Genomic DNA, 24,314 nt, shown 5'->3' with positions numbered 1-24,314 from the left:
TTGCAGGACTGTCGTACGGCGGGCTGTAATTCGTTCTCTTGTAACCTCGGTCAGTTGAAGACGAGTGACAAAGTGGACATCAGGCTTACGTTTCGATTGTGGGAAAACACACTTCTCAAGGTTTGACTTCTCATGTTTGATTAACATTTAATTTCCCCCTACACTATCCATACATTGTCAGGAAACAGGTAATGAAAATGTAGAAATTTATCAACCAGATGATATTGTCTTGGCGTAACACCAAATTTTCAGAATTAGCATTAAACTGAAGAAAGGTTTGACAATCAGTCAGCAACTATGATTGATCGCGTGACAGTTGCAAACGAAACTCGTTGAATGTGTGACAGCTGTACAGGAAATATCTCCGGCCACCTCATTTCCTACAGCCTATGTTTTCGTTTTCTGTTGAGCTTCCCGTGTGGGGACTCCCATATGGAAAAGTCGGGGATGTTCCTCGTCTCGCTTGGAGGTGTAAATCAAGGACTCTGGTTTCAGTTAGGGTGTTGGTGACGACACGCCACCACTTTTACCTGTCACAGTATCATTTAGGGTGCACTGGAAGAAATAATAAAAAAGGAAACGCTTTTGTTTCTGTTTCTAGGCTCCTTTCCTGAACGGCGGCTGGTAATCGAGACTATTCCGTTTCAAGTAGGATCTGTAAGGCGTCGAATAAAGCTCGTATGGGTGTCCCTTCCCCCCCCCCCCCCCACCCCACCCCTCCGGCTCCTCGGGTTGAGCATGTAAATCTTACCATGACGGATTTCTCTCGACAGGAACTTGATCCTCCTGAAGCGGTAGACCTGGAGACGACTGCAAAGATTAAAGTTCCCAGGCAAATCACGCAGCCTGATGTAAACAATGACCAGACAACGGTAGGTATCGTAATTATAAAGGTAATTTTGTACCTGGCCAAAATAACTCAAAATACCGTGGCAGTGCTTGAGATTCAACTGCAACATTATTCAACTCTCAATTGCTTTTTATCCTGAATTGCATTAGTTTTGTTTTACTGTGCTCTGGGACTGATTAAAAAGTGACACACATTGGAAGATGTCGCGAAATAAATTAGAACAAATTTTAGTCGAAAGTGCCGCAAGAAGAATTCAGTACAATATTTCTAGCTAGGTGCTTAAAGCTCGAGTAATCTTTTTCTCCCAGATTCTAACCACGGCCAAGCCAGCTCAAAAAGAAACTCAGAAAAAGAAAACTCCTTGGTGGGTAATCTTCTTGTCTGTTCTCGGTGGAGTTCTTTTGTTGGGTGGTGCGGCAGCTGTCCTCTGGAAGGTAAGACTCTTACTGCTGACAACAAAGTAGCTGTACAGTGTATTTTTAATATGAATAATTTGTAAGCGGAGGCGCGATGGCCTTATGGTAAGTGCGCTCGTCTCCGGATCAAGTGGTCCGGGTTCGAGACCCTGGCCAGGGACATTTTGTTGTGTCCGTGGGCAAGACACTTTACCCTCACAGTGTCTCTCTCCACCCAGGTGTGTAACTGGGTGCTGGCGAATTTAATGCTGGGGGTAACCCTGCGATGGGCTAGCATCCCATCCAGGGGGGAGTAGAAATACTCCTAGTGGCTTCATGCTACAGAAACCGGAGATAAGCGCCGGCCTGATGGGCCACTCGGCTCGTATGCAGACTTCACCTTCCTAATAATTTGTTATTGTTCATTAAATTAACTCACTGGCGGCTTCATCGATCATTTTTCACATAAATTCGAAATCTTCCAATATACCTCGCAGCACAAAAACAAACGTACTTGACTAAAGTCGATACATTTAATTTAGATGTAAAGTTGAGCTTGCTGTAAAACTTTTATAATGAAATGTTTTAAGGGAGTAAATATTAAGTAGGCTATTGGAAACTTAAAATGTGGAGCTAGTGTCACTGGATCACAAAGCCTAAATTAAAGAACATTAGTACATAAGTAAAGAATGCCATGTGAAGGAAAAGATAACTCAAAAATAACACTGGTGAAGGGCTCGTGTTAACATATATGTCAGTCATCCTTGGCTAGTCTAGTTAGTGTAAACAGAACTTATCAATGGTGAAGGGGTCGTGTAAACAGAAAGCTAAATCACATGTGGTGAAGGGCTAATGTAAAGGGAAAGGTAAATCACATATAACACAGTGGTGAAGGTCTCGTGTGAGCAGAAAGCTAAATCACTTGTGGCATCATTGGTGAACGACTCATGTAAACAGAAAGCTAAATCACATGTGGCATCAGTGGTGAAGGGCTCATGTAGAGGGAAAGATAAATCATATATAATACAGTGGTGAAGAGCTAGTGTGAACAGATATGTTAATCATCCATGGCTAACCTTGGTAGTGTAAACAGAACTTATCAATGGTGAAGAGCTCGTGTAAACAGAAAGCTATATCACTTGTGGCATCAGTGGTGAAGGGCTAATGTAAAGGGAAAGATAAATCACATATAATACAGTGGTGAAGGGCTAGTGTGAACAGATATGTTAATCATCCATGGCTAGCCTTGTTAGTGTAAACAGAACTTATCAATGGTGAAGAGCTCGTGTAAACAGAAAGCTAGATCACATGTGGCATCAGTGGTGAAGGGTTCATCTAAAGGGAAAGGTAAATCACATATAACACGGTGGTGAAGAGCTCGTGTGAACAGAAAGCTAAATGACATATGGCATCAGTGGTGAAGGGCTCGTGTAAACAAGAAGCTAAATAACCGCTCTTGCTAGTGTGAACTGGATCGCAACGATATATATATATATGGCGTCATCATCATCCTTCACTATACACCGTCGCAAATTCGATCACCTCTTCCTCTGCATGTCATGGACTACATCTCTATCAACTATTCTCCAGAACTTTGCCTCGCTATCACCTCCATCCTTTGGCAGGCTTGTGATTTATTTTTGACTTTTTTCTTCAGCTTGGATTTTTCAAAAGGAAACGAGCAAAAGACATCTCGGCTCCGATGGATGAAAGCGTACCAATGGCCGCCACAAACCTCGCGTGATGCGTGACTGAAGAACAAGGATCAAAAAATGTAACGCGTTCTTACCGTGACAGTAGTCATCGACTACGTTGTCATTGCTTTATGCACGAACAGACTTGAAGTTCTAAGTCATGTCAAAAATTTGTCGCTTGCTTAGAAAGTGCTACATCTTTCTGTACTTCTTCCTCTGGGTCCTCTAGGAAACCAGAAGAAAGCGTTACGTGACAATTTGAAGAATGGCCGTGGAAGAGACTGGGATAACTCAAACGTTTAAAAGTTCAGCTTTGCTGTAAATCGAAAATTTAGAGTTTATTTTTGACTTAGTGAATTAACAAAGAGCATAGCGCAGTTTTCATTTGAGTGTCGAAAAGTTGGTTTTGCATCAACTTTGCTTCACTGACGATGAGCTTAAAAAACTCGCGCCACTTTTTCATCCAATCAGAAGTAAAACCAAAACCAATCGTGACTCGCTCGCTCTCGTTTTCCCGCGCTTTGCGTTAGCTGCATGTAATTACTTCGAGTTTGATTGGCTCACTGGCTTGTCGTGGCGTGTCCATTCTGATTGATCAGAGTGATTACTAAGGTGCTGGTTTTACGACCTTCAATTGAAACCTGCTCTATTACTTCCAGGGTAAAATTATGAGTTCTTGTAGTGTTGTTGAATTTTCACTAATTTCCACCCTTCTTGTTTATGTCTCAGGTGGGATTTTTCAAACGAAAACGAATAAAGGACATATCTGGCCCGGACACCACGGAAATGACTGTTAAGTAAAACATGTCTCATCTTGGCGAGACAGACGAGGATGTGTTGGTTTCTGTAGCTATTTTGAAATTTAAACAAAGTTAGTAATAATTACTTTACAAGAGATACTCTTGCAAACTTCAACTGACTTCATCCGGGACTCAGTTGTGGTGGAGCGTAACGTCACCAACCTTTGATTGACACTCGTTTAAAGTTTTGATTAAGTTTTTTTTGTAGGCTTTCTAATCTTGTTAGGGAATCAAAGCGCCACTGAGCGCTCGTGCGATCGCCCAAGAAAACATTGCAAAAAATTGATTGATTGATAGTATTTGTTTTTTTTGTTTTTTTTTTTGTTTTATTAGTCGACTGAATTTCAGCCTCCTCCTTTCAATTATTACCGCTAATCCAGGATTAAACGTCACTCGACGCTTTCTCTTGTCTAACAGTGTTTTTGCGCAGCCGTTTCGTGGAGTTTCACGTAAGTTCAATTCAGAATTGAACTTACGCAAAAAAGTGTAGGCAAAACATCTCGTAATCCTTTCCAAAACTGAGCTAAAGAACTTAATCGTGCTTTGGACAATCGGAATATGGTCGCTTACCAAAGAGGGAAATGTCGCTTTCGGACTAAGCGCGGAGAAGAGGTAGCTAAAATCCAACCTTCCTCTGCATGGAGAACGTCTCATAAGAGGTCAGCGGAAAAATTGATTGGCCGCGTTCAGTGTTTAACGAAGCACTAATACGGAGAATTTGGCACATATCATTTGTATAACTCTCAGAACCTTGATAAGTTTGGTCGCAAATCGATATTATTGGAAAGAATTTTAAGTTTTGCAAGTTGCAAAATTATTATCACTGAAAAAGCTAGAACGAGACGGTAGTATTTTTACCAATGAATACGTGGTTATGATAAGACGTGTGTGAACAATGGTCGTGAACATACAAATGTAGAATTACACCACTCTCATTTTCACCATTTTTTTTTTTAATTTTTATATCCTATATAACTCATGCGAATGCATATATGATACATCTAGATATAATGGTAACGTTTCAGTTTGATTAATCTAGGGAAAGTGACCAGTGGTGCCTGTTCGATTTTACCTCCTGTTAGTTTTATGTACCTGAAAGAACCGGTCAGAAGCTGGTTCCGCAATAATGAATTTTTCTTCAATATCGAAAGGTACCTTAGGTTTTAGCTCCATTTTCTAGATTTTTCCTTTTTTAGCGTGTGACACAACATACCGAATAGTTTTAAGGACATTCTTGTAATCATTTTACAAATGTTTTTACTTGATGATAAGAGGGTATCGGAATTTTTCAGGCAGTTTTTTAGGTAGGAAATGATAGTGTTACACAAGTATTTTTATACCAAATGCAACAGCAGCTATATTTTATCAATCGCGTTTATTTAACTGTAATTTTTGTAATAAATCATACCATTTATTTTTGCTATGAATCAAATAAATACTTTGTAAAGTTCCAAGTTTGTCTCTTCATTTGCTCTAACAGTGTAACAGGGATAGCACTTGAAACTTCAGTTTCAGTGCAAGCTGCATGCTGTTCTGGAACAAAGACCGCTCTCGATACAAGCTTAAGTCGAGCCTTTGCAGCATGTTCCCTGTTTTCTGGGAACGCAAATTTCTTCCTTCCTTCCGGATATTCAATTTTGCTGAAAAGTAAATTCGGTTATGGGTGAGGTCAGGCACAAAACGTGACGTAAATAAATAAAGAATTTCATTTAAAACGCTTGTTGAATTCTAAGTTACATTTCAAATCTTTCCTCTTGTTTATTGTTTGTGTTCTTTTTTTACATTGTCAACTTTAGCTTTTGTGTATGAATATTTAAACCGTTGTTCTTGTTAAGTGTAGCGTTAGTAAGACTGGTTGTCTGTAAATGATCGTAAGTGCACGGTTGATATCATAGAGCTCTCACGTACATGTAGTTGGACACATCCAGCTCATCGAAAAATTTTGTTGTTGTTTGGTTGTAGTTATTGTTCTTTTGTTTTATGTTATGGATGAACGTAACAACAAGATGTACAAGATGACAAGGACCTCAGAGCTCTTCGTGTGACAAAACCCGAGTGCTGCTGACTGAAGCGAGCGCCTCAGATAATGAGCGCCTTCACGTTACAGTGCGTTTGACGATAACGGAAGTGACGAGTAGGGCATAGCCGGAAATTATTTTATTCAACTTGTGTTAGGCTTGGCACAACTTCCAAACTTTTTCCTTTTATATAGAAAATATATTTTTTTGTGGCTAGGTTAGTCAAAGATCTTACATGTGACACAAAACCTTGTCACCGGTACATAAAATTTCAGGTACAAAAATGCAGTTGTGGGTCAATTTTTGTCACGTCAAACCCTACTCTGGGTGCCAAAGGGTTTTGTTTTTTTCTTTTTCAGCTCGACGAAGCCATGATTCTGTGAGGAGCGTCCGCCGCGCATCAAGCTTCAGCGGGTTCAGCGCTCCTCGCGAAAAGCTTATGCTTCGCTGAGTGAAACACTTTCCAAAGTTTGAATAAGGTGATGATGTGACTTCCGCTTCCGGTGACAAGTCATTGGTAGACAAGCAATATACATATACATAATCTTGCGGGTGAAAATATTCCTGATCACATAAAAGTTGACGTTACCACACTGTTCGCTCAAATCTTACACGTTATCGCCACGTTTTTTTAGCTTGGGTATTGAGCAGTTTATTGATCGGGAACAGGAGCGATGGTTCGCAGTTGTTCCGTTGTCTTGACACTTGTTGCGTGTTTTGCAGCAGTCTTGCCTTTCAATTTGGACGTTAAAGATCCTTTCGTCTATAAAGGAAGCTCAGGGGAATATTTTGGATATACAGTTGCTTTGCACGCGCAGCAAAATGGCGACAACTGGTAAGTCAGAAAATTTAAAATATATAGTCGTTGTTACGGAGAACAACCAGCGCTTGGGTGGGTTAGTACGTTTTAGCGAGAGTGTAAAGGCGATGAACAAATTTCTGAGTCGAGCAATGTTGGGTCTCAATTTAAGATGTAGGTAATCCTTGTTATATTCTAAATTTATATTGTCAAGTCTTCAACTGATCGAATGGCGTGATGTGATGAAATGTATTGACATAGCTTCGAGTTATCGCAAACTTGATAGCGTCTGTATTAAGTTGATTAACTGTGGCAGCGCAGCATGCATGCAATGATTATTGAATTAATTGAACTGTACAGCACTTTGGTTTTGATTTTTCTTTTGTGCACTTTATGCGTAAATTTGCCGGCAAGTTAAGATTACACACAAGATTCGACAGTCTATTCGTGAGCTGTTTTTTTTTTTCTTATTGTGTACCAAATCTGTTAAATCGACGAATGACCTCGACAGATGCCTCTTGAAATATTGGAGTAATGTGCCATATACGTGGTCAGAAACGCATATAAAGCCAAAAGAAAACCAGATCTATAAGTCGTTCTTTATTTTTTTCTGTTATTGTTTAATTCATTCAACTATTGGACTGTTTTGAAACCAACGTGAAACTTAAACTTTGCATAATTCCACCGTCACGCTCTGTTTGCTTTCACGGAATGAATGAAATGCGAGTAAATTTTAATGAAGAGGTTATTTTCGAATACGTGCCAATATTTAACCCTCCCTCGTGTTTCCTCGATCTTGAGTCCCCAAACATAGAATTTCCATGACTTAATACTTCGGAAATCACGGCGTAACGGAAATGAATACTACGAATTTTAAAAAGAGACGAAGGTACATGTATCAAAGAAAGGATAATAAAAATAAACATGATTTACGCCCCCAATAACGTCATTGCATTGTTTTAATTTGCAGGGTTGTGGTCGGAGCTCCCTTAGGAAACAAGACATCGCTCTTTCGTGAAAGAAATAGATACGGAAGTGTTTATAAATGTAATACCGGTTCAACCAAGAAGTGTGAAGTGATCAGGATCGATGACAGTGGTAGGGGAAATTTTGTAGGCTAACGAGTTGTCAAAACCACTCATTTGATATGCTCAACAGGATTACACGAGAAGCAAGTTTTCCACCGGTCGAGCTGCCCTCGGGGAGCTGCCCCCGGGGAGCTGCCCCCGGGGAGCTGCCCCCGGGGAGCTTCCCTTTGATCACTAGCCTGCGAGCATGCTCTCAGGCCCCGCCGGTCCACACTACCCCGAAGGAATTTGAAAACGCAGCTTTATTTTCACGGTTAGGCCCAGGGGTGGATCAAGGATTTTTCTTAGGAGGGGGTGCGCCGCTAAGGAACGGCGCAACTGACTGGTGAGGTAAACAAATTTTAAAAGCGAATACAAAGAAGGCTTCATCTCGGGGCGGTGGGGGTGCGCAGCCCCGCACCCTTTCCCTAGATTCGCCCCTGACTGGCCTACCGTCCACACTTATCTGTCACGGAAGCGGAGCCTCTTCAAACCGGAGTAATTTGAAAATGCATGCTTTGCGTTTTAGTGTGGACAGAAAACATTTTGAAAACGGAGCTTTTCGAAAACGATAGCTTCTCGATGAACATGTGACCTCCCTGACCGAATTTGCCTCAAACACAAATCCAAAATGACCCGTGATTCATGTGTTTTTAAAGCGCCTATGAAATGAAACATAATTTCTGCTTATTTGAAAGGCTTTTCAAAATAAACAAGAATGGCGTTTTCCTTTTTGGAATATCTTTTATCCTTTTATAGATATTGTCGTTTTCGTATTATGCAAATTAGGAAAATGATGACGTCATGAGGTTTGCAACTAAAATGGTAAAATACTGAATAAAGAATATCTCTGGAAATATTGAAGCAGTATTCTTCAAACTTGGCACCAGAAATGAACACCACCATTCTTCTTTATTTTGAAAAGCCTTTCAAATAAGCAGCAATTATTTTTTATGTCATAGGCACTTTAAATTCCTCCGGCGGAGTGTAGACGGAAAACATTTAATGCGTTTTGAGAGGGAAACCTCCATTTTCAAATTCCTCCGGTGTAGTGTGGAGGGGACCTCATGCACAGGCTATCACGGGTTCTTCTTTCGCTCTGAAAGGAGAGGCGAGAAAATTGTCGTAAAATATAAGGAACGCGTGGAGTGAGCGAGAGAATGGGAGTGCGAAAGGAGGGCATTAAAAGAGGGCTTTCGATGAAGGCGCGAAAAGGGACTGTCTAAGGAGGCCACTGAATAAGAGAGCAGAGAGAGAACACAAAACAAGAGCTCGAAAGGGTGTGCGCGAAAGGAGCTCGAGATAGGGAGGCTTATAATGAAGGCGCCCAAAGGGACTGTCAGATAAGGGCACTGAATAAGAGAGCAAAACAAGAGCTCGAAAGGGGGTGCGAAAGGAGCTCGAGATAGGGGGGCTTATAAAGAAGGCGCGAAAAGGCACAGTCAAAGGCAGGCACTGAATAAGAGAACAGAAAGAGGGCGCAGATCGTGGAATGGTCACATCTCGCGCTCGTTTTCACCCTCCATCCTTTTCATTTCTGCACCTGCCACCTTTTCTATAGACCCCAGAACAACCACTTGGCAAGGAAAACAGGTGAATACCGAAGAGAAATCAGGACAATGGCTTGGAGCAACCGTGATTAGTACAAGTAGATCCTCAAGCTATGGGAAATTACTGGTAAGCAGTGTTTGATTGAAACAAAAATAGGCTACAAAAGTAGGAAGGAAAATGACATCTCATGCTTTTTAAACCTTATTTTATATGAAATGTATCTACCGATAGTTGTTTGCCGATATCCCCGTCGCCCACCGACCCTCAATTTTCCAGTCAAACACCCGTGCTATGTGATAATTATCTGTATCATATGGTGTAGTTATTTTCATTCGTACTGTCATTAGGTATGTGCACCAAGGTACACCCTTCGCGGCGTCGTGAGACATGACGAGCAGCCTGAGGACAGAAAGCGATTGCTCCTGGGAAAATGCTATGAAGTATGGAATGACTTGTCTTTTTCTCCCCGCACCATTCAGCCCTGCTTTCACAACCGTAAGTAAATCATCAGGTGTTTACTGACGTCATCGCGTGAGACTGAAGTGATGACGCCATTATGAAATAACAGATAGATTACCAGTAACCTCTATTTGGCATGAATATATTTAACAACTGTAGCTTAGGAGCACGAGTATTCTATCGGCTAACTAGTTTCTCAGTTGAACTCGACGAAAAATATAGAGTGCTGGCAGTCTGTTTTGCTCTCGAAATCAGGCAGGGATTATTTCAGACTAGAAGGGATTGCAAGGAGACATGAGTGCCGCGCTCACAAGAACTGAGGGTTTGAAAATTTCAACTTTTTCTAGTCTTGCCCCAACCCCTTTTCGTCCATACCGCCCTTTTGCGTTCGTGTACACGGATAAACACTCCTCTGACAAAAACCCAAGAATCTGGAAATATAAAATTGTGGGATTTTTTTCAATTGTGCTTTCGTTGCTTTAGGTTAATGTAAACCAGTGAATGATGTTGGAGACAGCGTGGCCGAGTGGTTAGGGCGCCGGACTTGAAATCCGGAGGTCGCGGGTTCAAGTCGAGCTCTGATCACTTAGCTGGAGTTGTTACTCAGCTTTTCTCGGTGGTCCCTGGTTCAACTCCCCAGTCATTCTTGTAAATAGCCAACTGGTGCGCCTCCCACTAGTTGGGATTTTTTCTAAGCCTATAACTCTAATGTTAAGACAGATTGATATTGTTGGTGTGTTTCAGCTGATGGTGTAGGCGGAGATTATTTAGAGAACAAGGATGGGGTATGCGAGGCCGGATTTAGCGCTGCAATGTCAAAAGATGGCGAAATTGCGTTGTTGGGGGCGCCAGGCCGATTCTCGGTTAATGGTAAGGTGATCTTGTTTTTGTAAAATGCGTGAAAGAAATCTTTGACGAAGAAGGCAGGTACGCGATCGAGTGAAAAAAATCACCTTGCGCGACGAGATGCCACGCGTGGCGTCGTGCGCGATGTGATTAACGCGCTCGATTGTATGTTCGCCCATGTACAGAAGATAAATTTCTTGATATAATGTAGGGTGCAAAATCGAAGACAGAAAGTAAAACGCTCAATTTGACGCCAGTGGAGAAAAGAATTTTTATGCCTTCTTTCACGATAATGAATTGTTTGATGTTTAAAATGTGTTCTTGACTTCCTTGTTTCAAACAGGTTCTATTGCAGTCTACTTTGACAACACAAGGGAAACCATACGATCTTCAAAGAATCAAGTGTTTGATGATTTTAGCTCTGCTAATGCCTTTGGTGAGTAAGCTTCAGTTTAAAGATCAATTTGAGTATTTTCAGAGAGAGCACTGCAAACCCTAGGATACTGCCACTTAACAGTGCCTCTCTCCAACCCGGTGTAAAAATAGGGGAAACACAAAATTTTAAGGATGGGGAGGACGCCTAAATGCTCCTGTGCCACTCTTTGTTCTTAGCAAATTTTAACGTCTTTTGTGATCGATTATTGAACAGACGCACGGCAACATGGAAATCCTGCTTGTTTTATATAAATAATAAATAAACATGATAAAGAAACAATAAAAACGTTAATGATGTCATCTAATTACTTTTATAGGATACGCAGTCGCCATGGGGAATTTCAAATCACCTGACAAAGAAGGTATGCAGTTTACGTTTAAAATGGCTCCATTCACGGCTATGAATTATCTTCACATTTACCCCACTCTCGGTATTTGTTAAGATGCAAAGAAGATCTGAGATAGACAAAGATTTGGTGCCGGGGGAAGTTTCCTCCAAAAATTAGAAAACGTTACTTTTATGAATTATCATCACTTTTTTAATGTTTTTTGCCTCTCATGTTTCTTACAGAATTTATTGCGAGCTCAACTCGGGCTGAAAACCTTCATGGAAAGGTAAAGGTTATATAATGGCCTTCTTATTTATACGGTATTTATACGGTATATAAAAGCTACAATGTAGTTATTGGTTCATGGCCTGGACCCAGTGTTGAAAACACCATTGCTTTGGGTGGCGGTCAAAAGTGTCTTGCTGTCAGCTGGCTTGAAAAGATCGTAGGGTCGAGAAAAAAAAACGTGCAGGTTTTGCAACCAATTAGAAACAAATCAAAGTCCAATCGCAGCCTGGCACCTGCACGTTTTCCCGCGCTTATTATCCAGGCTTTTGTTTTTTGTTTCCCGCGCTCAGCTCCGGATAGCTGTGCTCTGATTGGTGCATTGTTTTGTAGCGGTTTTCATTTGATTGTCGAAAAGTAATTGTTTTACATTACGGCGCTACACGATTGGCCAAAAAAAACTCGCGGCACTCTTTCATCCAATCAGAAGTAAAACCAAAACCAATCGTGACTCGCTCGCACTCCTTTTCCCGCGCTTTGAGTCAGCTACATGTTATTACTTCGAGTTTTGATTGGTTCACTGGATTTTCTGTGGCCTTAGTGATTGTCTGGGGTGATAACTTTGGTTTTGGTTTTACGGCACTCAGTTAGAAACTGCTCTATTTGCATTTATTGTGATTTGTCAGCAGTGATGACTTTGGTTTTAATTGGCTAATATGAGAAATTTTTAAATTAAAATTGAGCAAATACAGCCCAATTTTGATTTGTGTGTATGTGCTTCTTGTTTTACCCTTGTCTGAGACTATTAGAATATTAAGCACAGACGATCCAACTTTTTATTGTGTTTCTTTTTAAAGGTTGTGGCATTTGAAGTAGATTACTACAACCAAATGTCCGTAAGCTTTACACTCCCTTTGCCCAAGAACCTACAGGTATGACACAATATACGGAGCAATAAATTCTCCTTAATGATTTGATACATTTCTTCTATTATTGGTTCCGAGAATTTGCATCTTGTTCCATCACGACATTATCCCATAGTTTTTTTTTCCTTCCTCTGGTTAATCAATGTGCGTGACTAAGAACTAAAATTTTGAAAGGAATTGAAAGTTTTTTTTTTTCATATGGTAGGTGTCGAGATAATTATTCTAGGTAACAATCTGGTGTTGGCGGGATTATAAAGAAAATGGCCTGTTCTTTTGGACGCTTTTAATATTATTTGTTTTCTTGTGTTTCTTTTTTAAAACAGTAACTCATTGCTTTGTTCCCTGATTCTTTCCTTTAGATGGGAAGCAACTTTGGCCAGGCACTTCTCGCTGTCGATTTGAACAATGATCGGTAAGGAACGCGACTCAAATATCCAGACGTTTCCACAGTATAAAACAAACCAGTATTAAAACTTTCTACTCTGTCTAAAATGAATTCGCGTGTGACCGTGTTTGGGTAGTTTCCTAAGGCTGTTGCAAAGCTCTGAAACAGTGGGACGAGCGGCTTTTTCCCTCACCATGTTATAAAGTTAAAAATACTTAGCAAAATAATTTTACCAATGGAATTTAAGCGATGTTTTTTCAGTTTATTCGTCACTTGTTTGAATGACTGAATTTACTTCGGATAAGTCTGTCTTGGATTAGTTAATTTTGATCATTAACGCGCTTGAGAGTTTGTAGATTTAAATCCGCTAATCTTGTGTTTTTGTATAGTTATTCTGATTTGTTGGTTGGCGCTCCGTATCACCGACACGGAAAATACAGAGAGCACGGAGATGAAGGAAGAGTTTATGTTTACATAAATAACGGACAGGTAGGATGCCTCTAACCGCCTCTAACTGAAAAGTTTGAATCAGATGCCGTGCTTCTGCCGTGCTTTTGTCGAACGTAATTCCTGAATTTAGTTCAGTTCAGCAGAAGCACGACGTCTGAACCGTAACAATAATTCCATTGAGCGGCCTGCTTGAGTACAAGCAGGACTGCCAGCCGTTGTGTGCCTTCTAGATATCCAATCTGATTATCTCTAGCCCACCAAAAGCTACAAACTGTTTGGTTTCCTATATTTTAATCTGAGGTTACGTAAACGGACAACATCCGTACTTGCTTGTCGCATCTTCGATGTTGCGAGAAAAAAATGTTGTAGCTATGGTCCCTTTGACAGAACATTTTACGCGCAAAGTTACAGCGCGTGTCCGTACCAAAGCTCGCCACTACCATTTAAAACCGTTTTTGTAGTATTTTTCAACTTCTTTATATGTTGACGGAAAGGTCAAAGCGTAGTTACACCCCGATATATTGAGCGTCGGCCCTTTGATTGGTTGATAAGTTTGGAAAACCAACAAAATGGTCTCGAAACTGCAATACCACACGATTCGCTGTATCGTTAACACAACACTTGTTGAGATTATTTTTTGACATTTATTCATTTCTATTGTTCTCTAGTAACAACTGTATTTTGTTTGTTTTTCAGACCCCCGGCACCTTAAATCATGTGGAAGCCATGAGCCTGGATGGAAGAAAAACGAAAGGCGCTCTTTTTGGTTATGCAATGGCTGTGGCTGGGGATTTAAACAGGGATGGTTTTCCAGGTAGAACGAAAACCTTGAATGTATATTTAACGTGACTGGCTAATGTGGCCTGATTTTGAGACCACTTTTAAAATTTTCCGAAGAGTCGTCATACGTGCATTGAGCCTCACAAAGACTAAACTTGAATGTGGCAAATTTTATAAAGTTTGTATGTTTTGTGTTTTATAAACAGATGTGGCTATCAGTGCACCTTATGGAGGGAAAGATCAGGGGGGTGTAGTATTCATCTACTTTGGAACTAAAGATGGCATCGAAACGTCATATAGACAGGTAAGAAACGAGCAAGCTTTTAAATGAGCTTTTGAACGGACTATTAACTCATGGGGGTGAACTGGATTAGGATCAGTGATCCAAGATCACTCAGTCAGTCACGGTGCATCAAAGTGTAACCTATGTGGATTCATCGGTTACTTTGATGCACCATGATCTGACGAATCTTGGATCACTGATCCTGTACCAGATCAACCCAAAGGAACACATCCTTGATTGATCGATAAATCGATTGATTGATTGATTCAATCATTTATCCATTGAAGGAAGTCATTCGTATGCAAACATGGTCTTGGTTAATTTTTATATTGTTCTTCCAGTAATTAGATTTTACTAATCTACTGTTAGTGTAGCTTTGGCCCTCTGTTATTTTTTTCTTTCTTTCATATTAATCTTGTTGCTTACGTAGGCAATTGAAGCATCTGATGTTTCTCCCGGCGTGAAGACTTTCGGATTTTCGCTTTCTGGTAACTTGGATGTTGACAAAAATGAATATCCAGGTATTATTTAAAAAAAAAAAAAAAACAGAACGCTTTCTCTCGTTTAAAAGTTTGAGAAAGAATGTACGTATAATATTCAGAAATGTAACTCTCTTTGTACAGATCTCGCTGTTGGTGCGTATTCATCAGACAGGGCCTTCCTACTGAGGTAACAAATCAACTTGTATACCTCGTTTCCCGACATAATTATTTAATTCCACAAATAGATTGAAAAAAAAATTGTGTGCTGGTTTAGTTGTCAGAAAGAGTGGTTTTCAAATCTAGCCAATCAGAACGAAGAAACTGTTTTCTTGGCCAATCAGCTGCAAGACCAAAATCAACCGTGGTGTGAGTTACGTAACGCTTGGAAACGGTTCATGTTTTCCCGCTATTGTTGCGGGTTACATAATTTCCTGCTCTTTGCATCAGCTACATGTTTTCCCGCCTTTGGCACTGGTTGCGTGTTTTCCCGCGCTTGACGCTAGCTACCTATTTCCCGCCTTTTCGTACACTCCTTCACGCCGCTTACATGTTTTCCCGCCATTGGCGCTGTTTAGTGTTTGTGACTTTGTAACAGTCTCGTGTTTTCTCGCCGTCATAACCAGTCACATGATTTTGCTTCAACACTCTGATTGGTTTACATCGCTGTATGTGTACGTACGTCGTGTTTTCTAGTCTTACTCTTATGATAGTCATTGCGAAACATTCTGTCTTTCATTCCCATTAGGGCCCGACCAATCGTAGAAATGGACGGCAAGATAATCTTGAGTACGACGCAGATTTCGCTGGAAGACAACAAAACCATGCGAATAGCAAGTGACGGCATTTCGCGTAAAAGGTATTTATTTTATACTGCGGTGTAATTTTGAAATGGCCTGAAACTGTTGTTTCTGATACTCACAAAAAATGTCTTTATTGCAGCGTCAATGTGACTGTGTGCTTGAAGTACAAGAATCAGAAGCAATCCTCTGGTAAGTTATCTGGTAAATTAAACAGTTAATTAACGGTTGTTCAAAGGATCGATAAGACTTATTCTCCGATGAATGTCTGCCAGTGGGTAGGCTGCTTGTTTAAGCCTTTCCTTCTCAAAGCGCCATCTTGAACAAAGTGCCTCCCTCGACTGACAACTTTGATCAGCTCTGGTAAGCTAAAAGAAGTGGAAATAGGCATATAAATCCCCCATGATTTTTCTTCAGTAAAAAATATCCTAACTAGAGGCATTTTCGCTTTGTGTCAATTCTGGCCTTTTGCAAGTTACATTATCAAATTCTCCTTGCATTCCATATTCTGTGCGCCACCGATCGACCTCCATTCCACCTGTTATCATCCCCCCGGGCATACCCCGAGGGATTTGACATATTTCTCTTATTCGGCGTCCTATTCCCCTATATCTACCTCAACTATGTTTGTATGTGTACAAAAAGGGGTGGCAATATCGGTTACCGTACAATAGGAAAAACAGTCGTTTTGTCAGGAACGCAACGCTTTTCTAGAGTTCATTGAACGAAAGATACTACGTAGAGTGTAGAGTAATACATAAATACGTTTTGTTCCAGCCAAGCTGAAACAAACTCTATCGGCCTTCCTACAAAAAAATCTCTTTACGTTTGATAAACCGTGTGCACGAAGCAATTTTTTGGTTTACCCCAACTCCTACCCCCGGTACAAGACCGCCTTAAACAATTTCCCAACCCCGGGCACGAAGGGTTGGACTTGTCCCGGTGGACAGGTGGAGAGGAACCAGTTGTTCAGTTTTGTTAGTTGTTCTTGTATAAACCCAACATATTTACTTCGCTCATTCCAAAAAAAGTGGGTATAGATTAAAGAGAAATTTAAAAAGTTAGCCAGAGCCAAAATATATATATATTTTTTTTTCACGCTCAAGGCACTCATTTCTGCATCATGTTTATTTACTTTTATTTCAGAAATGCGAAATGTGACTTTCACAGTAGAGCTCGACAATGATCGCTTAACAGACGATCATGATTTACGCCGAATGTTCTTCCTCCAAGATAATAAGACTTCCTTTTCGATTACGAGGCAAATATCTTTGACGAAAGAAAATGAATGGTACTGCAAGTTTCTCGACATAGCGTATTTAAGGGTAAGTTACGCTACGATTCACTATGCGGCACAAATCTTAGTTATTGTCTTTACTCTGATTTACTCATACTGTGAACAGTTTTTTTTTCTTTTCCTTGTTTGATCTTCAACCTGCCATCATGAATTCTGGGAAGCGGACATACTCAGGGTGGTGGGATGGGGTGAGAGAATGGCGCGGTGCAATCAGCGATCAGCGGTCGCGTAGGAGCTTGAGGTGGAGATGAAGTAAATTTCGCATTTTTCTAAATCGAACCAGTTTTGAAACATTGAAATGCTCCGCTTTCTGGCAATTTGGAAGCGATAATGACTAGGCAGTCCAATTTCTTGTACTGAGATGATATGATAGTCAATCGCAGGTAATAACATTCGCTCCCCCCTCCCCCCCCCCCCCATCCCATACCCAGTATTTTGTCAAGTTGTTCGGACTGTTGATTATAGCCATTGATCCATCTTTGAGAGTAGAAATCTTAGTTATCTTGCCATACCTTTTCTGAGCTTACATGGGGTGTCTCTTCTCTGGACTGGCTTTAACTGCGGTTACATTAGCCACTTGTCAGTAATAAGAAAATTCACCTTTTTTTCCGAAGGAAAAGGAGCAACTTCAGAACTTGGTGGACCCGTTAACATTTGACCTGACCTACGACCTCAAGACTTCCTCGTGCACTCTGTGTCCAATATTGAACAACTACAATGACATCAGTCAACGGTCCTTTAGAGCTGTGGTAAGTACCATATGAATGCTTGAAAGCAATCCAAAGTTTTGGGACAACTAAATGCTCTTTTAGAGAATTTGTAATAAATAACTTTGTCAGTAGGCGAAGAACACAGATATAAATACCACGTTACTTTAAAGAAAATTCCGTCTTTCTGAATTACGTTTGTAAGAATTGTTTTGGTAGCTATCATGTTGTTTGTGCATGTTTTACTGCATTTTAATACTGCTGTTTTTTCATAGCATTCAATGCTGTATTTTCTTTCCATTGTTGTAAAGGTTGGCTTTGTCAAGAAGTGCGGTAACGACAAAATCTGTGAACCTGACTTATCTATCAAAGGAGAAGTGAAATTTGGCGATGGGTGAGTCTTAAATGATCGTGATCACGTCACATTTCCTTCAATGTTAGTCCTGAGGGTTTGGTGACAAGTCTGGCTAGCAACTTCGTTCCCAGGGTTTTTCTTCCCCGGCCTTCTGAAGAAGGGAGACCCTAGAAACTGGCTTGCTATCCCCAATTGATGAATTTTAGTATTCTCATTAGCTGCACGTGAAAGTGTTTTGAAAATCATAAGGTGAAAATAGAGGTTGATCACTGTGTTTCACTGCCTTGACTGACATTCTATCATTATATTTCAGGAGTCAAAAGGAGCTTCTCATTGGTGGTGTCAAAGAAATTACCGTCATGGTGGAAGTGGAGAATAAGGCACAAGACGCAGCCTACCCGGGAAAGGTCATCGTGACGTATCCGTCTGTAATCGACTACGTTAGCAGTCAGGTTGGTCGATGTGAAAAAACTCGTATTTCAACATTGCATTAGTCGTAAGATTTTCAAAAACACGTCACTTGGGAAGTTTCCGAGGAGTGTCGAAGGCTTCTACGAAGGGGACTCGACGAATTTCCGGCGAATTTCCTTTTAATCGTCGTGTTTAATAGGGGTTTTTAATTTGAACATTCGCGGACATTCTGAAAGTCGTCTTACTGACATGCCAGCGAGGTTGTAACTTGTAGATCCAAATTGGATGATATTCCAATAAATTGAATCCGTTTCATTATTTCTTAATACAGTCAGTATGTTGTAGTCTATCCTTCTCTAAGTCGCGGGCAGTTCACTCACTTGAATTACTTCTTTCTCTCCTCTGGGAGAATAGGACCATGGAAATAAGTCTTAATTCTTATTAAATAACTAGTCTAATCACGCTTTGGATGATTAAAGTAATTACCACGATTCTCTCTCTTTCTTTAGGAAGTGTCTTGTTCCACAGAGACGAGAGATGACGGGAAACGAAAGGCTGAGTGTACTGTCGGCAATCCTTTCGAAGGAAACCAGAAAGTAAGTACCTCTAAAGTAACAGGTCCCATTTTCGGTCAGAATTCCAACTGGCTACGTAAGTAGATTAAGCCTATTGCTCTCCTTTCCCCCAGAACTTATTAAAATAATTCTTGACAGATTCATTGCATTGTTGCCTGTTTCAAGAGTTTTTTGATTCTCTACGCTTATTTTTGTGATGATTATGATGTGGAAAGTATGAAAGAGTAGAACAAAAGGTGGAAAGTGTAAATATTGAACTGTAATTTTACCTTGTAATCTTCTTGGTTGTTGTTATTGTTGTTTTGTATAGAAACAATTCGACATTATATTCAACACTCAAAGAGTCACTGGAAACATCTCTGAGTTTACTATCCATCTTGAGGCATCAAGGTAATTATTTTAAAAGTACTGAAAATGCGTTTCCATAAGTCAGCCCTGTCAAAATGCTTTGTAGCAACAAGCAGGATAACAGACCTAGTCGGCAGATAAGGTCAGAGATGGATTTGGTATTCGTCAGAATGGGTGAAATCCAGTGGAGAGTAGGCGGCTAAAAGTCTACAGTACGAGGCAAAATCGACACTACACGATTGGCTGAAAAATCTCGCGCCGCTTTTTCATCCAATCAGAAGTAAAACCAAAACCGATGGTGACTCGCTCGCACTCTTTTTCCCGCGCTTTGCATTAGCTACGTATAATTACGTCGAGTTTTGATTGGTTCATTGGATAGTCTGTGTAGTTTGTGATTGGCTAGAGTAATTGCGTTGGTTTTGGTTTTACAACACTCAATTGAAAATCGCTCCAGGGCATCACTGGTTTGTAGAATATAATATGAAGTTGTGTATTATGTTTGTTGGTAAACTGTGGTTTTGATTGAGGAATCCTGTAATTTGTTTTATTCAGTGACCTCACTCAGGACGCGGACCTCTCCAATAACGAGTATACACTCTCAGTTGCTGTCAGATTTGAAGCAGATATGAATATTATCGGGTAAGTTAAACTGGAGAGACTGGACACTAACTTAATGCTCGAGATGGCGCCTACTGCTGCTACACTCGAGTGTTTTCCCTGATGAAGCCAGGGAATTGTTGTGTTTGTTCCGGGCTGTATTGAAATTTTCGAAACAAACCATTCTTGGAGTATTGTTGTATTCCAGAGGTTGACGAGCTCCAGTGTTGATGCAAAGTACTTTTGTTTCGCCGCCATTTTGAATTCTTCCGTGTTTTAGAAGAGCTCCTCGTTACGCGACTGTTGTTGAGTAACGGCAGACACTACAGAATTGATACCTGTCTGACCTTGAGTGTTGCGGTATTTTCAGATTTTCTAATCCAGATCAAGTCGTGTACGGTGACAAAGTTACAGAACCGATCGAAAGCGCTTACGATATTGGGCCTGCAGTAAAACAAACCATAACGGTGAGTAGACGGTATCAACAATATGTCGGCCTTTTTGGCGTTTTGAGACACCGTGGCACATTGGACTCCACGTTTAGAGCTTTGGGTTCCTGTTCTGGCCAGGGCAAGATATTTCTTAATACAATGTCTTTCTTGTTTGGAAAAGCAAAGGCCGGTATTAAAAAAAAAATCAAAAATTTCAAATCTTTCTTGACGGCGGCTTACAAATGGACTGCTGGCAGTCGCGGTCCTTTCTGTCAGGGTCAGACGTGTGTTTATCCGGAAACACGAACGCATAATCCGGTATGGACGAAACGAGGTTAGGGCGAGGCGAGAGAAAACCGGCTGCGGACACCTTGACTCGTCCCAATCCCTTCTAATCTGAAATGCCTGGCCTCATAATCTCCCGTCTCATTTCGAGAGAAAAACAGACCGCCAGAAGTCTAGCTTACAAATGGCATAACACTTGCGTTTTCTTACCGTACAGGCCACCGTTGATTTGTCCAGTGACTACAAGATATCTTAACGAACTTTGTGCCTTTTATATTGATTTCACGGCGTACTGGAATTTTTATTGTGGATGTAAGCCGTTCATACCGTTTAAACCTGTTTTCAGGTGCGCAACAATGGACCCAGTCCTATCGAGTTCTCAGAGGTGACAATTTTAGTTCCGTTCAAATATAACAAGGAAGAAGATCCAAACTATTTGTTGTACTTGATGGAAGTCCAGGTGAGTCGAGTACGCTTGTTTTGGAAATCCTTCCATTATTCCATATACAGCCGGACGCCATCAAAGATCTTTGGAAATGTAACGTCACGTAAAGAGGCTGGTAAAGCACGCGGCCTTCAAACTTAGCGACATGCAAGTCACTTCTTGCAGTTCCCGGTGATGTTCTTTTGTTTATCATCATCATCATCATCATTTATTTGCCACAAATTAAAAAGAAACATCTACAACAACCAAATTTTTTGGTAAAGCGAGGAGATCTCCCATAAACCTTCACGGGGGCCATCTTAGTCGTCGATATGGTATAAATAAATTTTAAGCTTTGTCTGCGTGGCTTGGCCAATGACACCATTCACCATTCTTTCATCACGAATTTAATCATCTTTTTCTTAAAGCTGGGAAAGCTTGTTGAACCAGTGATAGATAACAGATAGCCTTTAGGACCTTGATAGGGTATGGTAAATGGAGTAACTCACCAGTGATTGTTTGTTTTGCTTTAGGTTCTTGGAAATGCTGGAAGCTGTAATGTGAAGACCAATTATAAGAGTCTGCAGGTTTGTGGAATGTACACTTTAAATTTCGGTGTTTGCAAAGTGTAGGAAGTAAACCGAAATTTCAGTTACACAAAATATCAGGTTGTGAAGGTCTTTTTCTCTTGAACGCTTTTACTTTACTTAAGACTCACACTCGGATGTCTCAACTTATTCTTATACCATATCTTTTTTAGCGTAGTACCAATTCCAGTGAGCAGGTTGGTCAAGAGTCCAGTTCCTCCGCGGACAAATCAAGACGTGAGGTCGAGAAGTCAAATGTCGAACTGGTAATTAAATTAGCGTCCTTTCCTCAAACGAAAAGATGAATAAATGACGGTTGTCAGAACGTTTTTGTAGTTGTAAAATCCAAACCCAAACTAAAATAATTATATCTGGCCAATCATAGCCTGCGTCGCAGACTCTACCTACCGCTGGTCGCCGGGTAAATTTCCGTCTGCGACACAGGTTAGCCAATCACAACAAGGCAAATAACCCAGTCAGCCAATGTGAACTCAAAGAAGATACATACAACCCGTGAAAGCGCGGGAAACCATGCAAGCGGTCCCAAGCGCCTCAAACCATGCAACCCGTGCTAAGCGCGGAAAAATGCTCGTAACGCAAGACACGTTTGGTTTCGCTTTTAACTGGTTAAAAAAAAGCGTGTTCGGTCGGATTGTTGAACAAAATAAGAAGAATTTGTTAAATGATGGATGTGTCACTTGTTAATTTTCAGCCTTGTGAATCTGATAGCGACATGACTTGCCTCAAGGTTCCCTGCTATCTGGGAAGAATGAGGCGAGGGGACCAAGTGAAGATACAAATGATGTCCCGTCTCTGGCAGAACACCCTTATCAAGGTACTCGATTGGTCAGAGAAACTGCGCCTTTCGCTGCTTCTTTTGTTCTACATTTTTGTTTTCGACTCATTCTGAATCACTTTTTGTTTGTAGGCGAAAGCAGGCTCACTAAACCTCACCACAACTGCCAAAGTTGCCCCGCCATCTTCTGTGAGTGAACCAAACGAAAAAGACAACGTTGTTAAGGTTTGTGTCTCTTGTTCCAGCGACTGCCAACGAGAAATTATTTTGCTCAAGGGTTGATGAGCCCGCGGTGTTTTCCAATAGTGCTACTAAGCAACATCAGCAGTATCACGAATCAAGACGTAGGCAAGCTTATGAGAGCCACGTGACAGATTTCAGATAAAAATTCGATGTTATGATTATATTCTGATCAATTATGGTTTAAAAGTCAAAAATCCGAAGGGAAAACAGTAGATAGGTGTGGTAGATTCAACGGGAAGTTGATTCACATCTCTTCTTTTTATTGTTAACAGATTGGTCTCACTGCTAATCCAAAGACCACTCCAAAAGGCGCAGGTGGAAAAGTGGCCGCTTGGATAATTATCGTGTCCGTCCTAGGAGGCCTGCTGCTTTTTTGCCTTGCAGGATTTGCTCTCTACAGGGTAAGTGAGATTTTACTGTCCAGTCCCCTCCTCTCCCCACTGGTAACTGAGTCACGGTGTCAACTGTTGTAAACGTTAGTTTTAAGTCAATGTTATGACGGAAATGTTTAAGACGTGAGTTGTATTCTTCCGTTTACAGTTTGGTTTCTTCAAACGGAAACGCCACAACAAAGACGAAGTGACCGAAGAAGAAATGACTCCCATGAAAACAACGACAACCCAGGCCTAAGTCAATGTTAAGAAGATAGAAGGTTGTAGTTATATGACAGGGATATCTTCGTATACGTCCTTGGGTTTGTGGTTTACATGGCCAGCCAAGATTTGTCAACCCTTTCCAGCTACAGTTAGTCTGTTAGAATTAGAACAAGTGTGTCGATAATGTAGTAACGTTTGAAATTGGTCATGTGAAACGAGATAAGTCCTGGCGCACAGATAGTTTTGAAAGATTTTGTTTTAGTTTTGCGAATGGTAAGAACCATATTGAGTTTACTTTTCGTTAGACCTGTTTCTAGTTAGCATATAAATGTAATATAAAGTTTCGTTGTTTTTGCAAGGAGACATAACTTACATATTTTTACAATTTAGTTAGCTTTTTCTCTAACCGTTTAAAAGCGGAAAGTTCCAAGCTATTTATTTAAAGATACATTAGATTAAAAAAGTGAGCGCGTTCAAGTCGTTAGATGTAATATATCAAAGTTAGAAAAGAGAAAGAGGTTAATAGGCTCAGTATTTTCAAAATGACTTTGGTCTTTCTCTAAAATGAAATTAGGTGTAATATTCTTTCTTACGAAAATGTTTGATTTCCACGAGTTGACTTTTGAATTAAGTTCCTTTTCATGTTCAAGGTTTCGCACCAGGACTCGTTTTGAAACAGAGGCAAAAAAGTCCTAAAAATAGTCTATCCCATATTTACTTTGAAGGCCTGTATATATTAAATTTCAAGAGGTAAATAAATAAGTTATCAAATTACTATATTATCCCGAGTTGTTTTGTCCCTCTACATTAACCCATGAACAAGACTGTAATAGAAGAGGGCCAAGTCTCTTAGTATTAAGACAACTTTATCGAATGTTTAAGCCAAGCTTAAGAAAAGATGACACTTCGTTTTCGACATCTTTATTGATTTCCTGGTTATCCATATAGCTCTTTTCTACTGATATCTAAATTAATTCTTAATTGAAGTGAACTCTGCAGTTGTGAAGCAAATTACAATTTGAAAAAATAAAAGACGCAGTTTGTCTAGGCTAGGGTTAAACTTTCCCACGTCACAAGAACATGTCCTAAAA

General features: G+C 40.5%; 2 protein-coding genes across 4 annotated transcripts in view; both read left to right on the top strand.

Annotated features, from left to right (window-relative positions):
- LOC145488373 (integrin alpha-8-like) overlaps nucleotides 1-5,796 on the top strand; it is a 29,874-nt gene extending 24,078 nt beyond the window's left edge. For 2 of the 3 annotated variants that reach the window (XM_081467225.1, XM_081467224.1), the window contains 5 exons: nucleotides 7-120; nucleotides 774-872; nucleotides 1,159-1,284; nucleotides 2,903-3,019; nucleotides 3,669-5,796. In XM_081467225.1, coding sequence (XP_081323351.1) covers nucleotides 7-120; nucleotides 774-872; nucleotides 1,159-1,284; nucleotides 2,903-2,989 — 426 coding nt within the window. In that variant the 3' untranslated portion in view covers nucleotides 2,990-3,019; nucleotides 3,669-5,796. The remainder of the gene's footprint in view (nucleotides 1-6; nucleotides 121-773; nucleotides 873-1,158; nucleotides 1,285-2,902; nucleotides 3,020-3,668) is intronic. The other variant, XM_081467226.1, reaches the window with a different exon arrangement.
- Nucleotides 5,797-5,856: 60 nt separating this feature from the next.
- On the top strand, nucleotides 5,857-24,269 carry LOC145488371 (integrin alpha-V-like). Its single transcript, XM_081467223.1, has 32 exons — nucleotides 5,857-6,592; nucleotides 7,527-7,654; nucleotides 9,185-9,300; nucleotides 9,522-9,669; nucleotides 10,378-10,503; nucleotides 10,823-10,915; nucleotides 11,232-11,276; nucleotides 11,486-11,529; nucleotides 12,326-12,400; nucleotides 12,754-12,806; nucleotides 13,169-13,268; nucleotides 13,926-14,043; nucleotides 14,216-14,313; nucleotides 14,723-14,813; nucleotides 14,916-14,961; nucleotides 15,520-15,630; nucleotides 15,714-15,763; nucleotides 16,718-16,896; nucleotides 17,483-17,617; nucleotides 17,887-17,969; nucleotides 18,244-18,382; nucleotides 18,851-18,937; nucleotides 19,227-19,306; nucleotides 19,817-19,903; nucleotides 20,232-20,328; nucleotides 20,924-21,037; nucleotides 21,535-21,588; nucleotides 21,762-21,854; nucleotides 22,301-22,423; nucleotides 22,517-22,609; nucleotides 22,900-23,028; nucleotides 23,168-24,269. Exons 1-32 carry the CDS (start codon nucleotides 6,432-6,434, stop codon nucleotides 23,255-23,257), a joined length of 3,186 nt encoding a protein of 1,061 aa, XP_081323349.1. The 5' UTR covers nucleotides 5,857-6,431; the 3' UTR covers nucleotides 23,258-24,269.
- Nucleotides 24,270-24,314: the final 45 nt, after the last annotated feature.

Source organism: Orbicella franksi, chromosome 5, assembly GCF_964199315.1.
Source record: "Orbicella franksi chromosome 5, jaOrbFran1.1, whole genome shotgun sequence".
NCBI classification, from domain to species: Eukaryota; Metazoa; Cnidaria; class Anthozoa; order Scleractinia; family Merulinidae; genus Orbicella; species Orbicella franksi.
Note: the sequence above shows the minus strand (reverse complement) of the source record. Positions and strands in the feature narration are given on the sequence as shown.

What these genes read in the sequence shown, in the direction of transcription:
- LOC145488371 (XM_081467223.1), top strand. Translation starts at nt 6,432, where the DNA reads ATGGTTCGCAGTTGTTCCGTTGTCTTGACACTTGTTGCGTGTTTTGCA. An exon ending in CAAATCACCTGACAAAGAAG is followed by an intron (nt 11,277 to 11,485) that starts GTATGCAGTTTA and finishes TGTTTCTTACAG; the next exon opens with AATTTATTGCGAGCTCAACT. An exon ending in CAGGATTTGCTCTCTACAGG is followed by an intron (nt 23,029 to 23,167) that starts GTAAGTGAGATT and finishes TTCCGTTTACAG; the next exon opens with TTTGGTTTCTTCAAACGGAA.